Source organism: Trachypithecus francoisi, unplaced genomic scaffold (assembly GCF_009764315.1).
Source record: "Trachypithecus francoisi isolate TF-2019V2 unplaced genomic scaffold, Tfra_2.0 Lachesis_group5, whole genome shotgun sequence".
In the NCBI taxonomy this organism is placed as follows: Eukaryota; Metazoa; Chordata; class Mammalia; order Primates; family Cercopithecidae; genus Trachypithecus; species Trachypithecus francoisi.
This window is the reverse complement of record NW_022681470.1, coordinates 120,429,705-120,447,737: the sequence shown is the minus strand read 5'-3', so window position 1 is coordinate 120,447,737 and position 18,033 is coordinate 120,429,705. Positions and strand designations below refer to the sequence as shown.

General features: G+C 37.7%; 1 protein-coding gene and 1 long non-coding RNA gene across 7 annotated transcripts in view; one reads left to right on the top strand and one right to left on the bottom strand.

Moving 5' to 3' along the window:
• The window catches only part of DPH5 (diphthamide biosynthesis 5), a 36,048-nt gene extending 31,801 nt beyond the window's left edge, over nt 1-4,247 (bottom strand). For 2 of the 4 annotated variants that reach the window (XM_033197807.1, XM_033197809.1), the window contains exons 1-3: nt 4,114-4,247; nt 3,737-3,894; nt 311-435 (exon numbers count right to left, since the gene is read on the bottom strand). In XM_033197807.1, the coding sequence (XP_033053698.1) occupies nt 311-435; nt 3,737-3,871 (260 nt within the window). In that variant the 5' untranslated portion in view covers nt 3,872-3,894; nt 4,114-4,247. Of the gene's footprint in view, nt 1-310; nt 436-3,736; nt 3,895-4,095 lie in introns of all 4 variants that reach the window. The other 2 variants (XM_033197806.1, XM_033197808.1) reach the window with 1 other exon arrangement.
• Nucleotides 4,220-18,033, top strand: part of LOC117075443 — a 64,799-nt gene continuing 50,985 nt past the window's right edge. For all 3 annotated transcript variants that reach the window (XR_004434006.1, XR_004434003.1, XR_004434004.1), the window contains exon 1: nt 4,220-4,492. This is a non-coding gene — a long non-coding RNA (uncharacterized LOC117075443). The remainder of the gene's footprint in view (nt 4,493-18,033) is intronic.

Below are 18,033 nucleotides of genomic sequence, written 5' to 3'. Positions count from 1 at the left end.
ATGAACTATTTAATAATGATATACCAGTTAAGGCATTTGTTGCCCTACATGACCTTCTAAAACAGCAGAAGCAATGATACAAACTTTACAGTTGACACTTGATAATATAGTGATACAAATGATGATATATTTACCAAGTAGCTTTTCTTCCTTAATCTCAAAGATCATAAAAGTTTAAACTACAACATTTTAGACAGAGCTTAAGTAAATACAGTTCCTGGCAGGTAAGTTTTAAATGCAATAGAATAATTCTTACTGATTAAAAGAAAGTAAATGAGTTAAAAACTCAAAACTATCTGCCTTGACTTACCCAAACGGATCGCCAACCACAAGGAACGCAACATCACTGATATCAGCATCCTTTAAAATATTATCTGCTTCTTGTTCCACTTCTTCTCTATCAGCAAGAATCAATTTTCTTCCGTAAAACTCTTCCTACAGATATAAGTCCAATATCAAGATAAAGGGACAGCAGGTGACCATTCTAACACACACACACACACGCACACACACACACACTGTTTGTTTGGGACTGGTGCATATCTTGGCAACCACCCAAACACAGACTGTTCAATACAACTCATCAGTGAGCCAGTACTTTATATCATGTTGTAATTAAACTCTGTCTTTGGGGCTGTCTTAATATCCCAAAGGAGACAGACCTCTTAACATCTGAGGCTTTTTGCATTTTTAATTTTTTTCTAAATTTGGTTCTAAAAGCCAAGCAGAACACTGCAGGATGAATACGGAATACGTACACACATGAGCCCTACTTCAGAAACATGATGTAATATGGAATAAATATATTAAACAGTAAGTTTAAACAAACATGGTGGTTTAGCTTTTATTAAATTTTCAGTGGTTAAACATATGGAAACTCAGCTAAAAAAAAAAAGGCAGCACCAATGAGAAACAATAGAAAATTAGCTGTTTACAGAACCAGTGAACATTCCTACATAAATGCAGAAGATAGTAATTTAAAAGTATATTCCTTGGTTTCTGCTAAAAAGGCAGAGTTGCAGGAGCAATAACTGAATTCTAAATATGTAGGAAGTTTGCAAACAAACTGCTTTGTGATTTAATTACCTACAGCTCAATTCTAGAGAACAAATCCAGTAGAGAGTGAGCTAGTAAGCTGGTAGTCTTCTGATAGTGGTTACAGGCTGTTACGCAAGATAATGAATCCTTTTTTTTTTTTCATCTCATCAGCCAGTACAGAATGAAGGAGCATGAATCTTAAAACTGATTTCCTGAGAAGTAATAAGTAATTCAAATGGAGTAAAACTGGATGCATAGATAAATAATACGGTTTCTTACATACTGAGAACTTTGAGTGAGTTATTAAAAGTTATAAGGATTGCTGTAGTGCAATGGTATCTGGTACTCAACAGTATCTGTCAAACAAAGGAGTACATGAACAAATTATTAAGCAGGGCAGGATCCAGCATTGACCATTTTGCTTGAATCCTACCTTCTCTGTAGGTGTTCTGTGAAGTTACACTTTGTGTAGCTATTATCTATCCTTAAGAATACAGAGACGGCCGGGCGCGGTGGCTCAAGCCTGTAATCCCAGCACTTTGGGAGGCCGAGATGGGCGGATCACAAGGTCAGGAGATCGAGACCATCCTGGCTAACACGGTGAAACCCCGTCTCTACTAAAAAATACAAAAAACTAGCCGGGCGAGGTGGCGGGCGCCTATAGTCCCAGCTACTCGGGAGGCTGAGGCAGGAGAATGGCATGAACCCGGGAGGTGGAGCTTGCAGTGAGCTGAGATCTGGCCACTGCACTCCAGCTTGGGCGACAGAGTGAGACTCCGTCTCAAAAAAAAAAAAAAAAAAAAAAGAATACAGAGACACAGTCCAGTGTAGAGGTCAAGAGTGGCAGACCTCGGCTGGGCGCAGTGGCTCTCAACTATAATCCCAGCACTTTGGAGGCCGAGGTAGGTGGATCACCTGAGCTCAGGAGTTCGAGACCAGCCTGGCCAACATGGTGAAGTCTCATCTCTACTAAAAATACAAAAATTAGCCAGGCGCAATGGCACATGCCTGTAATCCCAGCTACTCAGGAGTCTGAGACAGGAGAATTGCTTGGATTCCCACTTGACAAATGAAGAAACTGAGGTTCAGAGAAGTTTGGAAATGTGACCATTGACAATTTCTATTTCTGAACACTTTTGTGCCACGTACCATAGCTAAGAACCTATGCTAAGACCTATGCTCAACACCTAAAGTAGGTGGTTTTTACCCCATTTAGAAAAGTCACTAAAGTTAAAGGACTTGTCCAAGGTCACAATAACATGTAACAAAGCTAAGATAAAACTTTATCCAAACTTTCCTCTATGCCATCCCGATACGTCATTCTATCAAACTGCTGTTTTGTTATTTGTCTCACTTTTCTTGATGGTATTAAGTTCCTTCTACTTTTCCTTAATCACGGATTAGAGAGGCACATTTCTATCATTCTGAGCTTAGATATTTTGGTTCTATCCTAAGAGTGAAAAAATGAGGAAAAAAAAATGTTTTTAAATGAAAGCTGGTCTTAGGCTGGGTGTGGTCACTCATGCCTACATAATCCCAGCACTTTAGGAGGCTGAGGCAGGCGGATCGCTAGAGTCCAGGAACCTGTGACCAGCCTGGGCAACATGGCAAAAACCTGTCTCTACAAAAAATACAAAAAAGTTAGCTGGGCATGGTGGCACCCACCTGTAGTCCCAGCTACTCAGGAGGTTGAGCTGGGAGGATACTAGAGCCCAGGAGGTTGAGGCTGCAGTGACCCATGATGGCACCACTGCACCCCAGCCTGGGGAACAGAGCAAGACTTACTTTCTCTCTCTCTCTCCACGTATATGTATATATCAAAGTTGGTCTTTACACACAACTTTTATTTAAATGCATGGCCAATTCAAGTAGCAGTTCTTAATTCCGTCTTCAAGATGTTAAAGGAATCTAAGGCCTAAAAATTTTAAGTCAATTTTTTGTTTGGAAGACAGGACAAAGACAATTCTAAAAATCTACTCTCTTCTCCCATAACATATGTATTAATCATTTGATTTACATTCTACTTAGAGTTTGACAATGAATCTGAAGTTGACCCTTCCCCCAAATTTACTGGGCCCTTATGAGGGCCAACTAAATGTATAATACACTAACAAATATTCTGGTTACTTAGTGTATACTCATATAACTGTATACTCATACATTTGTATGTATTAAGTCCAGGCTCACTCAATGTATACAAGTGTATCAGTATAAGCCTTATTGGGAGATAGTCTATTTAAGGTAAGATCTCTCTGGATATGATACAAAAAGGCAATCACCATTCCCTATAGACATACTTCAAAGGGGGAAGCTTTCAGCTTGGTTTCTGAATATATAACCAACTCATTAAGGCTGTGTCAGCACCTCATTAGCACTCAACTCAGAAAGGATTTCTTGACTATCTCATGAAATAAGGGGTTTTGATAACTACCCCCCAAGAGTATAAAATGGCTTTCCTATTTACTGGAGAAAGCCACCAAATTAGACTTGTAAAATAGGACAAAGCACCCTTTCATTTTCCAAGTCACTTGGTTGGTGTATAATTTCCATTCTTTTGCTCCTCAGATCATTAATGAACAAAGGATGCGTTTCAAAGAGTTTAAACAAGCAGACCTGAAAATTCTGTTCAGCTTAGTGTATGAAAATCAGATGTTAGATAGCTTTCTTCCCAGGAGGCTGGGGAACACTCAGCACCTACCAAGGCTTCCTTCCCTACAGTCAGGACTGAGGTGTAGGCTTCTAGATACACTCGACTGCAGCGTCTAACAGCTTCCAGGCCCTTGACTGTGATGTCCTTGGCATCTCCCAGGCCCAAGCCGATGAGATAAAGCATTTCAAACTTCAGGAGAAGAAAGACTGCAAGACGAAGTGGACAGAAAAACCGTCAGTTACACCGAGGACACCTAAAATCTAGTGATGAACACGAAGGTGACAACCAAAGTAGCACAAGAGAAGCGGCAAGTCACAAGGAGGGGTTTGGGAACCTTATGTCACGCTTAAGGACTGGGATAAGAAGTTTTAAACAACCCTATCACTTTTACCGCTTGTTACACAAACCTAGGAGCAGCCAATTACCCGCTGACAGAATCGTAGCTAGTTCCCTGGCCTTTCCAAATTCCAAACTACCGCCTTTCCGCAGAAGGAACTACCAAAGCGCCGGCTCCGTGCATCGCAAGGACCCACGCCGCCGGCCTCACCTACGGTGCCGCAAAATGCTGGTGCCTTTACTGCACTTTACGACTAGCGGGAGGGGGCCGGGCTAGCCTCTAGTGGGCTGCGGAGACTAGACCCCCGCTCCACGGGTAGAAACACGACGGCCGCTGGGGCAGGGCGGCGAAAGATCAGTCGGCCGAGAGGAGTCCGTGGAGCACCCCTTTCATTGTTCCAGGGAAAGGATTGGGCGTGCTCACGAGCCCCCTAACCCATGGCTTAAACACCCGCTTCCTAAGCCTGGGTAAGTGCAGTAGCTCGTTGCCGGAGAGGAGCCACATGGGAGAAAGTCTGGAGGGGCCCTGCGTCCTACTCCTCCTCTCCAGAAACTGGGAGGGCTGGGAAGGATTTTCCTGATTTGTCCCCGGATTTGCCCGAGTGCACAGATTTTAATCCCCCCTTTCATCCTCCTGTAGTTCAACTAGGTGTCTTCCTGGTGAAGCGTCAGATTGGCAAACCCAGCAGTGAGTGTGCTTCTGATTTCCCAACGAGGCAATGACTCCTCGGGTGTGTCCCCAAGACCTTATGCCTGGAGTGCCCCAAGGATGCTTCAGTCACCCTCAGTGTCAGGAATCCCAGATCTTCCTGTACCTAAAGTGACCTTTAATAGTGCTCAGGGAGTTCAGACCTCTCAAGTATTTCTGCCGGGGGAATTCTTATAAAGCTGTTGGTTACATGTAATTATGAATAGAGAAGATTAATTTTGACTGAAAATGCTCTACCCAAGGTGACCTCATCCAAGTTGAAAAGACAAAAAGACAGCTGTCTGCTTTTCTCAGCAGGCAGTGTTGGTTACTCAGAATTTTCCTGTTGCCTCCCCGACAGTGCCGAACTCTGCTTCCTTGAATCTTGGCTTTTTTTCATTCCCAGGTTCCATGCACATTTTTGCACTTCCTATCTGTAAACTCTTCCTGGCTGGTTTTATCCCCTCTCATTAGGTTGATCTATTCCTCACGCCACATACCCCAAAAAACTCAAACTGGATCATAGATGTAAATGAAAAACCTAAACCTATACCAGAAGAAAACATAGGAGGAAATATGTGTGACCTTATTTAGGCAAATATTTCTTAGACCAAAAGCATGATGAGAAAAAATTGGTAAGTTGGACTTCAGCAAAGTAAAAATTTATGCTCTTCAAAAGACTGTTGAAGCCACATGCTGTGAAAATATTTACAAAGCATGTATCTGATGAAGGACTTGTGTCGAGAATATATAAGGAGCACTCAAAAAGCAATAATAAAACAGCTGATTGTTTAAAAATGGGCAAAAGATTTGAATAGACACCAAAGAAGATACACAAATAACAAATAATCATTTTAAAAGATCCTAAACAAACAAACAAAAAAAGATCCTAAACATCATTAGACATTAGGGAAATAAAAATTTAAATTACAATGAGCTACCACTGCCCACCTATTAGAATGGCTTAAGTAAAACAAAACCCCCAAAAAACTGGCTGTTCTCTCAAAATTCCTAGTGTCTCTAATATTTTGCAGATTCAAATTTCAGCCTGCTATCCAGACTTCCTCCCTCTTGGCTTCTTGTTAACTTTCTGCTGGAAATCTTCACCTAGGTAACCCGGAGTCATATTCAACACTTCCAACGTTGAATCCATAACCTTCCCCTTCAGTTTTGCTTTTCTTTCCATATTAGCTACTTGGATGGAGGGGGAGAGTGGGTGAGGACAGTATTGTCATCAACAGATTAACCCCAGCCAGACACTTGGGAGTCACCCCCACATCCAGTCTGTCCTGTCTGCCTGTATATCTCAATGGAAACGATACCCTCTGTCACCATCTTGGTTTTCAGGTCCTCATTTTGTCACTCTTGTAGCTGATCATCATGTCTCTTTCACTCAAGGGGGTCAGAGAGTTATAGTTGGTACACAATCTGAAAATATCACACCCCTTCTAGATCCTTCTGAGACCAAGAGAAAGTCCAGGTTTGTTAACATACCCCACAAGATCATTCATGGTGTGGCCACTGCCTACCTTTTTAGCATCAGCTCTCTCCACTCCATACCGTGAGCTTTCTCTCCAGCAATACTGAATTGCTTATAGTTCTCTGCCCACAACATGCTGCTTTGTTCCTCTATGCTGCTGCCTCATTACATAGAATATTGTCTCCCATTCTCTCCTGCCTAGATCACTAATACCCATTCTTTAAGACCAAGCTCAGGAAGCCTTCCCAGAGACCCTCACCCCACTAAGCTAATTTAGGTTTCTCCTCTTTATTACAGTATTACTCTACATATACTTACTAACCAATTTATGAGATTTTATATTTGTTCATTTGTGTTTCTTCTTTACCAAACTATTGATTTAGTTAATTCAGGGACTTCATCTTATTTGTATTCTCATCTTTAAGTTTTAGCACTATCCTCGCACATAAAGTATTAAATGTTTGTTGAATAAATCATTATTATCCACTAGTAGCTGAGTTACGTATTTGTCCATCTTTATTAAATACAGAGTATGTTTTAAATAACTACCAAAAAGTCATTAATGGAATATCATACATAAATATGCCTGTCTCAATGCCACATTAGAAGGTCATTTGTATTGAAAGGCTTGTAACACACAAAACATATAGTTCATATGCACACTATTGAGTAGGTAAACACATTTTCCAACGTGTTGATCATTTGTGTTTTTTATTTTCAGATTTAAAAAAATAATATTTTCAGATAGATTCACAGCGAAAGGACACTGCCAAAAAGGATGATTAAGTAATCTGAAGAAGGTGTGGTTTATCTCCTTTCAGGAAATATATCTGTATTGAAATAAAGTTATTCTGGGTAATCAAGGAAGTGAAACATTGTCTGAAATAACAGTAATAATTTGTTTTTAAGCTTCAAAATTTAGCCAGAGGAACTTAGTTTCACCACGTAGAATTCTTAACAAACAACCCTTTCACCTGCCATTATTTCTCAATAAGAGTGTAAATTTTTTGTACTTTTCTGGAGCTAGACAGATAAAGGGATTATGGTAACCTTTTTTTTTTTTTTTTTCCCTCAGCTCAACAAACATAAGCTGCAAAAGTCTTGCCTATTGGTTTTTGCAGAATTCTTCTGTGGGATTTGACATTTCTCCCTTGCCATTTAAAACGGGTTTCAAATGTGATAATATTTTTCCCAACAATTTATTGTGAAAAATTTCAAACATATAAAAAAGTTGAAGCAATATCACAGTCAACACCCATATAGCTGCCTCCAAGGTTCTAAAGTTGTTAACATTTTGCTGTTTTTGCTTTATCACTTACTTATCCTTTTACCCAGACATCAACCCATCTTATTTGTTGATGCATTTCCAGGGAAGTTGTAGACATCAACACACATATTACATTTTGCTTGAAACATAAACTCCTCATCTAGGTAATAGATTAACAAAACATACCTAGGCATATAGCTGATTAAATGATATCATTGCTTTACCTAATTTAGGCTGGGTTTTGAAAATTTTGCTGTAAAACGGTTTCGAATTAGTTTTTAACAAATATTGTAATTTTATAATGATAATGAAAGCAGTTAGAGGACAAATTCATTTATGTCACCAAATTTGTAGTCTCATGTCTAGCAGAAGAGAGAGTGATGGTTAAAGAGAAGGGTGATTATAGGACAAAAGAAAAAAGATTTTTAGCCTTTTTTGGCTTCAAGAATAACATGGATAGATTAGACCTGAAGAGTTTTCTACTTTGTATTCTTGCTTTCAGGTCAGATGATGCCAAGTCATCCCTAAGGGTGAACATTTATGCTTTTACTGTAAGATCTTTAAGATGTTTTTATAACCTTTGCCAGTAACTCATTTTCACTGGCAAATTCTTCCTTATATTTGAGACCTACAGGCAGTAGTCATAAAATGTGAGAATCTGAGATGCAGATAGTCATAAGAAGTTAATGCTGATGGCTTTTCCATTCCATTGTCATAAACACATCATATGCTACTTTTATTTTGAAGTAATAACATAGTCGAGTCACTGCATTACATTATGGACAAGTTATAATTACCCTACATTGAAGAGAAGTCATCCTTCAATTGTCCTGTTTAAGTAGTTTGTCTATTGAAAAGAAGACATCAGGGTGACTGAGTAAACTCCATCTGACCTTACTGTGGATAAAGAATATTATTTCACTCTGAAGCTGGCCTCTTAACCTACATGTTCCCAGAGATTGCCTTTGTTAGAGGAAATCTTGATTAATATTTGTAGAGCTCAGACTCTGAATTGATTGGTAGTCATTATTTTCCAACAATTCACAAATAAGTGATAATTAAAGATAGCATTGTTTTAGGATAAGGACCTGTACTTACTAAGGTTAAAAGATTTGAAGTTACTTTATTGTACACTTGTTTACTTAGAGAAAAAGTCACTTTTTATAAACTCATTGATTTTAAATACTCATCCACGCATTATATGTTAATCATATGATGTAAAATGCATAAATAGTAAACAAATCTAGAGCTATTTTCTGTGTCTAATGTGGAAATTTTTATTGTCATTCATCCTAGTTTAATAGATTGAATGAGTAACAATATGGACTGTCATAAAGAAGTCACCTAGAGCCCTGCATTTTTGTGTAAAGTAGCTCCCAGAATGTTCCCTTAAGTGCCTGTGTGTTTGTGTATGTATGTGTAAACTTTGTGTGTTTCTAACCCATTTTTATATATGGCAGTTCCTTCCTCCAAAATCTGTTATTAAAAAGGTTCAATCAGGGATACATAGTTCACTCTTTTTGTACTTAAAAAAAACTACAGTGTCCCTTTAAGTTTTTTTAGGGAAACATAGCTGAACTAGCCAAGATTTGGTGGGAGAAGGGGAGTGGTTTCCCTTTCATTCAATAGCCAAAACATAAAAAGCGAACTACCAGGCTGTATATTAGCCACACATACATACCCTCACTGTCTACACCACTCCCCTAGTTCTCCAGCCTCACCTCCTCATCTCCGTCCCCCTGGCCCCTACAGATAGCTGTGTGGCTCTGGCTTTACTTCCTTGAAGTCATTGTTCAGAATTCACTTCCTCAGTGAGGCCTATCTTATGTAAAACTTCAACCGACGTTTCTTATCACTTTGTCCGCTCATTTGCCCCTGTAGCATTGCTCACTTTCTAAGACAACTGTATAATTTACTTATTTATTATGACTTTTTTTGTCCATGTGCTAAGAATATAAGCACCACAAAGGCAGGATTTTTTTTTTTTGTCCATGTTATGCTCTAATGTGAAACAAACAGCCAGAACAGTGTTTGATGCTCAGTAAATATGTATTGAATGAATGAGTATACATCTACACTTGGTAATAAGTTATAAATAAATTTCTTGAGGAGAAGAACTGAGCAGAGGGGATTTTTTATGATGGTTGAGATCTCACATTTTGGTGTCATTCAGACCATGTTTTAGTCTAGGCTTTCCACTCAGTAGTGTATTCCTTGCATTACCTTTTTAAACCTCAGTTACTTCTATAAAATAGGGATAATAGTAACATCTTTCATGGGATTATTGTGCGGATAAATGAAAAAATACTTATAAAGGGCTTAGCATACTTTCAGACAACTAGTAAAGACTCAGAAAACACTGGCAAATATTGATATAGTTTGAAATTAATTTTAGAGTTATCTACAGTGTCTGTCAGATTATAATATGAAAGTCAAGCCCACCTAGATTGGTTCTCATTCTTTTCCCTATTCACAAAAGTTCTATGAATAATTTACATAATTCAGTAATTTTAGACCAGTCCACTAAATAGTTTATTGATTGACAAAAGTCTTCTTAAGCAAACATTATTATTTTAATATTATACTCTGAGGTATTCTATGAGAGAAACTGTCTTCATTTCAATTATTCTGTCACTGAGTTCAACATTATAGACTTTTTTGGCACCAAAGAAATGTTGTCTGGCAATTTGTTAAAACTTAAAGTAGAACTTAAAGGAAATGGAGCCAAATGTGGTAGTTTACAGCTGTATAATCCTAGCACTTTCAAAGGCTGAGGAGGAAAAATCACTTAAGCCCAGGAGTTCGAGACCAGCCTGGCCAACATAGCAAGATTTCGTCTCTACTAAAAATAGAAATAAAAAAGTTAGCTGGGCATGGTGGCATGCACCTGTAGTCCCAGCGCTCAGCAGCTTGAGGCAGGAGGATTGCTTGAGCCCAGGAATTTGAGGTTGCAATGAGCTATGATCATATCACCACACTCTAACCTGGGTGACAGAGTGAAACCCTGTCTCAAAAAAAAAAAGTGAATGGACTTTTCTTCTTAGTAGTTTAGTAAACAAAATCTGCTAGTGAGCAGAGAAAATGTTCATTTAGGAACTGAATTCTTTTTTAAAAAAATTTTTTAGATGCCCAACAACAATAAAAAGAATCATTGTGTTGTGTGATACATTCATATAATACAATGCTATACAGCAATCAAGAAGAGTGAATTACTGCTACATGAAACAACCTGGGTGAATATCATAGAAATGGGATATAGCTTACATAAAGCAAAGCCCACCAGATTTTAAGTATACAATTTAATGAGTTTTTACATATGTGTATAACCATGTACCCATTATTCTGATAAAGATATGGAACATTTCTGGCATCTGAGAAGGTTCCCTTTTGTCCTCTCCCAGTAAATGCCCTCCCCTCCCCAAGGTAACCGAACCACTATTTGACTATAAATTAGTTTTGGCTATCCTTATACATGGAACCATATAAAATGTACCCTTTCGCATCTGGCTTCCATGGCTCTGCTTTACTCGTCCATGTTCTGTGTAGCAGTCATTCATTCTTTGCTGAATAGAATTCTGTTATTTGAATGTACTACTATTTATCTTTATTTTTGATGGATGTTTAAGTTTCAGTTTAGGGCTAATATGAATAAATCTGCTATGAACATTGTTGTATCTGTCGTTTGTTAGACGTTTAAGTATTCATTTCTGTTGAGTTATATTACCTAGGAATTGGAATTGCTGGGTTATAGGAGATATGTTTTCCCTTTAACACATTGTGCCAAACAGTTTTCCAAAGTGTTTGTACTATTTACATTCTCACCAGCAATGGATGCAAGTTCCAATTGCTCTGTATCCTTGCGAACAGTTGGTATTGTGAGTCCTTTTAATTTTAGTGGCTGTGTAGTGATATATCATTGTGGTTTTAATTTGCGGCTCTCTGTTGGTTAATAGTGTTAATTGCCTCATATGTAATTTTTTTCAGTTATTTTAAATTTTCAGTTATTTAATTTTTCAGTTATTTTCTTTATTCTTCAATATGAATAAAATCAATATCACTTTTTGTATTGGATGAAAGTGCTTTTAAAGTCAGTATTAATTGAAATCTTTTCAAAGTCAATTTATTTATTTTTGAAGACAAAAGTATTTCTTTCTTCCACCACAGTGATATTTAAATGTGGAATCTATACTTGTAGTTGAGTAAATCCATTTGTGAATAAGATACTTCCTTTAAAGGGGCCTTAATAGATTCACTAATAAATATGTGTGAAATATGTTTTAATGTATAAAAAGCACTTAGTGTCTGAAACATAGTAAGTGCTAAACTTTTTTAAAAAAATAATTAAAATATACTTTAAAAATTCTATATATGTTTTGCCTGGAGAGAATACCTGTTGTCAGGACTCCCACTTCTCATTCTTTCTCTGCTGCCAGTAACTATGTGAGTTTGGACCATTTTTTGCTATCAGTAACATGAATGCTTTTAGTTAGATGATTTCTAAGTCACATTGTAAGACTCAGTAGCTTCCTTTTGGGTTAGAATGGAAAGAGCACTAGACCAGTAATTAGCCAATGTAAGCTATTTACACTTGTGGACCTTTGCTTTGTTTCGTGACTCAAAACCCCAATAAGAAGTATCTCTCCCCTACTCCTTTTCTACCCTTCCTCCTTTAATAGATTTTTATATAAAACAGCAAGCAATACAGTAATTCCTTAAACCTGGAAATTAGCATAACCAATATAAATTTTTTTTAAATGTAAGTTGTTACTAAATTTTTTACACTAATAAACTGTGTAGACCTTGAGTTATTCTTTACATGACTGTACTTCACCGTAAGTACAGTGATTTTTTTCATGATGTCTAGAAACTTTTTCAACCAAAATTAAACTGGTATCTATATCAAGTTGCAGAATTTTCACAGATTTAATTTTCTCAGAGTGATTTTGGTTTGTATTTCTAAATCCTGGGTAGTCATAGAATATGATTCACCCTAATCTTATTTCCTTACATTTTGCTTTATTTTATTAGGGTCTTTTGTTTGTTTTGCAGTAATATTTTCTATTGTATACTTAGAGTAGCATTTTTTTTTTTCTTCAGCAATTTTTACACCTTACAATCAGAGCTCATTACATATTCTGATAAAGGCTTATTGAGATTGAGGCTCAAACTCATAGATTCTATTTTAATCTTATCTTTGCTTCTGGCTACTGCCTGTCTTCTGGTGTTCACTAAAACGTGTTGAAATCCTATCGTATCAAAATATTTGTAGTAGTATTAGTGGTATCAAAAATACTGTTTTCTCCATGCATACCAATTGCAGAAGCAGTGAATAGCAGTGGTTAAAAGCCTGGACTTTAATGTCGTGGGCTTTAGAGTCAGACTACAGAATTTGAATTTTGGCTTCTCTTACTAGCAATGTGACCTTAGGAAAGTTCTTGAGCCCTTAGTTATATTGCCTGTAAAATACAGATAATAAAGGCACTTACAGGACCATCATGATGATTAAATGAAGTAATACTACATATAAACAGTGTCTTTGAACAGTGTTTTGCACTTTGTAAGTGTTCAATAAATGTTAGTGATCATCATAACTATTATTACCTTTAGGGTTTTGTGAAGATTAAATGTGATAAGTAAACTGTATATCAAAAGGCCTGCAATATAGTACACAATTAACATTAGCTAGTATTACTACCAAAAATATTCTCTAGCTAGCTGGTTTTACAGAATTTATGTGTGTTCTAGGTAAAATTGCAGTTTAGGACCATCATCCATCCCCCTTGACACCAAACAAAAAGTGAATTTGTAATTAGAATATTTAGTACTCAGAAAACATGAACATCCAGGCTAAAGCTCAAAGCTTTTAAAAGTTGTAATGTAGCTGAAATGTTATTTGCAATGAAAGGAAACAGAAAGTGGTATTGGTAATTTTAAAGATACATTTTTTTCTTGAATAAGGTGTGGTGTTTAGTTCCTAATAATTTTGTCCTGTGACCAATTAAACCCATCAGTAGGTTGAAGGTGTTCGGGGCATGGCGATCTAAGACTGAGGCCAGTCACTTTCTTAGACAGAGAAGCTATAAGAAATCCTATGTAGAAATTACTTAGTATCACACTAATGTTGATATTTGCATCAGTTAGGTGTTATTTACTTTCCTGTTATCTGTGCTCCTGTCTGGCCTCCCTGCCATCTCAGTAATAGAGTTCCTTGCCTTATTCCTAGTCATCAGGACCTGCATCTCTGCCTTGTTATTTCAAGAGGTTGAACCTTGCTACTGATTTCATTCTGAGAGACTTAAATTCTTGCCTTGGCCCCATCTCCCCATGATTGGGTTCCCTTTTACAAAGCTAGGCTCCCTCAAAGGTAGACACTCGCCTATCTGAAATTGCCAGGGTCATTGAGCACTTTTGAACAGGTGTAGGCACAACTTCAAGAGGCACCATTCACATAGATGACATACAGCTGCCCAACTGTACACGGTGGCTCAGTGGCCAGTTGCCTATTTCTTGAACTATGGTTGATCACCTGCTGTGTTCCTGCTTGCTGGTCTTCATTAGACAGCACATGCTGAGATTCTTGCCCCAGTGTTTGTGGTCTTCAGTTTTTTAAATTATGTGATCTTACCTGCTTTTTATCTTGCTTCTGGTTAATTTATCTCAAATTTCATGGCCATTCATTGCTCAGTGTATTGCCTCTACCCGGGAATACTTCCCTACTTTATCTCATAGGAATCATCCTTAGAATTCTAGTTCAGAACCCTCTCATCTGTAGTGTTTTCCCACCTCACATAAACTGCAAATTTTTTTCTTATTTTGATTTTCTTTAATAATCGATTGCTATTGTGTGTTTTTTCTTAAGTAAGACTATAGATTTTAAGGGCAAGGCCATTGTTTTCTCTTTATATTCTCTGTAACTCCTGCATGGTGTTCTCCTCATAATAGATGTTAAATGAGTATTCATAGAATGTCTTGATGAAAGTGCTACTTAACAAAAGGAGGCAAGTCAAGGTGTGCTAATGAACTGAGAAAAGAGAGGCTAGAAACAAGGAAAGAGACTTGATAAACGATTGTAGCGATCTGTACCTGAGGTGATGGTAAGGCTTGCGTATTCTCAGTGACAAAAGAAGTTGAGATGTGTTAATAATATAAATTAGTGGGGATGACCATGAACATAATTAAATGGGAGAAGGGAGGAAAGGGATTGATTAAAGCCAGAGGATGATGCAAACTGGATCCTACTTCTTACTTTTAGAAGTTTATATCAAATGTCAAGAAAATAAAAGTAAGTTCAAATTTAAATTAACAGTATTCTACATTCAGTTTAATAATGTTTAAAACCGCAAAGAAATGGATCCTAAAAAAACTCTCATTTAGTCTTTGTGGAACTGTCATAATATTTGATGACTATAAATGTAAATTCCATTTAATGGTGAAATTTCAACAAAACTGAAACGAGCTATGGGATTTTTCTTTCACAACCAGATAGACAAATAAATAGGCAGAGAGAGTTGAGATTATTACTCATTTTTGAAAATCATTTGAAATACTTTTATATTCCCTTCCCAAAAAGGCTTTTGAAAGCTAGAGTTATTTTTGGAGCATCACATTTTGACAGATTTTTGCACATTCTTCAGTGGTCATCACATGTAGAGATTTAGCTTGATTCCTTGCACAACTAACTTGAAGTCTTATGATACCTAATTGACCTTAATTGTGCCTTGTTCAGTCCAACAAATGCTTACTATCTATCATGCATAAGGCTATGTGCTTTTTGTTCCCAGGGATAAAAAGAAACATAAATCACTATTTGTACCACCTAAGGATTATATTCAAATGAAGAACATAACACACCTGTGCTCTATAGGGATATCACAATATGTACAGTGATACCTGCTATAATAGAAGTGCAAGCAGTAAGGCAGAAAAGGAGGAAAAGATTTTAATTAAACTGGATACTGTTCTAATAGCTTGATCTGATCTTGTTGTTTATAATATCTAGGTAACACATGGAAGCTATTTCTGGATTCTTGATGATTTAGAAGACTCATCACAAGATAACCAAAGTTTATTTATGTCATGGTTTAGAGAGACTAAATTGGTATAATGTAGTCCAGGAAGCCCAGACATGCTGCAGATAGGACAGCATTGCAGCATTGCAGATGGCCTTCATCCTTACAAACATGCTAACTGGATTTTTCTTAGAATACCCAGAATAGCTGGGCACGGTGGCTCATGCCTGTAATCCCAGCACTGGGAGGCTGAGGCGGGCAGATCACGAGGTCAGGAGATCAAGACCATCCTGGCTAACACGGTGAAACCCCATCTCTACTAAAAATACAAAAAGTTAGCCGGGCGTGGTGGCGGACGCCTGTAGTCCCAGCTACTCGGGAGGCTGAGGCAGGAGAATGGTGTGAACCCAGGAGGCGGAGCGTGCAGTGAGCCGAGAGCACGCCACTGCACTCCAGCCTGGGTAACAGAATGAGACTCCGTCTCAAAAAAAAAAAAAAAAAAAAAGAGAATACCCAGAATACCAGTTGCTTAGCAATGGACTAACACTAGCTATGTTTATCTGTTTCTGGTATACGAAAGTCTGGCTGCCACATGTCCACTTCCATTAGGGTCTAGGAAGAGGTGAATAATACGTATTTCTTTTTTTTTTTTTTCTTTTTTTTTTGAGATGGAGTCTAGCTCTGTCACCCAGGCTGGAGTGCAGTGGAGCAATCTCAGCTCACTGCAACCTCTGCCTCCTGGGTTCAAGCAATTCTCCTGCCTCAGCCTCCTGAGTAGCTGGGATTACAGGCGCACGCCACTATGCCCGGCTAATTTTTTTGTATTTTTAGTAGAGATGGAGTTTCACCATGCTGGCCAGGCTGGTCTCGAACTCCTGACCTTGTGATCTGCCTGCCTCGGCCTCCCAAAGTGCTAGGATTACAGGCATGAGCCACCGCACCCGGCCAGTAATGTGTATTTCTAATTAGGACATCCCTTCTTTCAGATGCCAGTTTGCGTATGATAAGCATAAAATTATAACAGGTAAGTGGGTCTAATTACCTAGATGCTTGGAAGACGCAGAAAATATCTTTCTTCCACATAGTGTCCTAGTTAATGGAATTCTTTTGAGCCCTGTAAGTGCCCTTTCTGGACTCTGTTTTCTGGACTAACCTTTTCACATTAGTTCTTTCTGTTAAAAATACTGTTTAATCTACAGTCCAGTTGCTGTTTCTGAGGGCCTGGAAGAATTCAGCCTCATCCGATTAAGTGGAGGTGTATTTGACCAACTCTCTGTCCTCTTAGGCCCATCCCTTTATTACAGGCTATATTTAAAGTTTTAATGTTTATAATTAGGATCTCATTTATTCTTTTCTGGTACTGCTGAATAACCACAGTTTTACTAACAATAACATAAAAATATTTCAGCCACTACATGAGCCCCATTAAAAAAAATTAGTTTCAAGTTAGTTTGTTGGCTGGAACTACAGTGGCACTAATATAACACTTGCTCCAAGATCTATGATCTAATGCTTTAATCACACAGGATGTATCTAGTTACTCAAATCAGAGATTCTAGAGTCACCCTGAGTGTTCTCATACTCTCCAGGTAATTGCTCTGTCTTGTCAGTTTTGTCCCTTGCTTATCTCTTGAATCTTTCCAGTGTTCTCCATGCCCACTATTCAAGCTTTAATTCTGGCCTCTGTCATTTTTCACCTATACTGTGGAGTAGCCTGCTAACTAGTCTATCTCAAGTATTGTCCTAGACCGTCTTTACACTGCAATAGTGTTTTCTCTAAAAAGATTCATCATGTAATCTTAAACTTTTTTAATCCTTCTATGATATCTTATATAAAAGTTCAAATTCCTTAGAATAATACACAGACCCTTACTATTTAGATTTTGTCTATCTTTCCAATCCTTTCTCCATTCTTCTATTGTATACCTTTTACTCCTGCCATGCAGAACTAACTTTCCAGAAGTCGGGTTTTTCTTGCCATCACCATTTTGCACATGCTGTTTCTCTAGAGAACTCCCACAACCATCTTCCAGGTAGATTTCTATTTATTTTCAAGAGTCGTCTTAGACATTCCTTGCTCCAGGAAATCTTTCTTATGCTCCCAGACATAATGTGACACCTTTTCTGTTTCCATTCCTATGTCTAATAGCACATGCCCTCTTAGAGTAATTAATTATTTGTGAATTCACCAGTGGACTTTGTACTTCGGAGAGATAAAGACAATGTTCTCTTCCTTTTTGTGACTGTCACAATACTAGAACATAGTGATAATATTTGTTTTGAATGAAGTAGAGTAGGCACTTGACATTCTAGATTTAATTTCCTAGCTTGCAGGCAACTTTGAAGATTCATCATTTGCACTAATTTGTATTATAATGTGCAGAGGCATAACTTTGACTCAAGTGCCCTATGGGGTTGGTATGTAGGAACGAGTCACTAACCTTGTGAGAATTCTAGCCAGCTACTTGATGCCACCCTTTCAGAGTAGCTTTGCTTTTTTCTTTATGAAAACTGTCAAGGTTCTTTTATTAGTTTTCATACTGCTATAAAAACATACCTGAGACT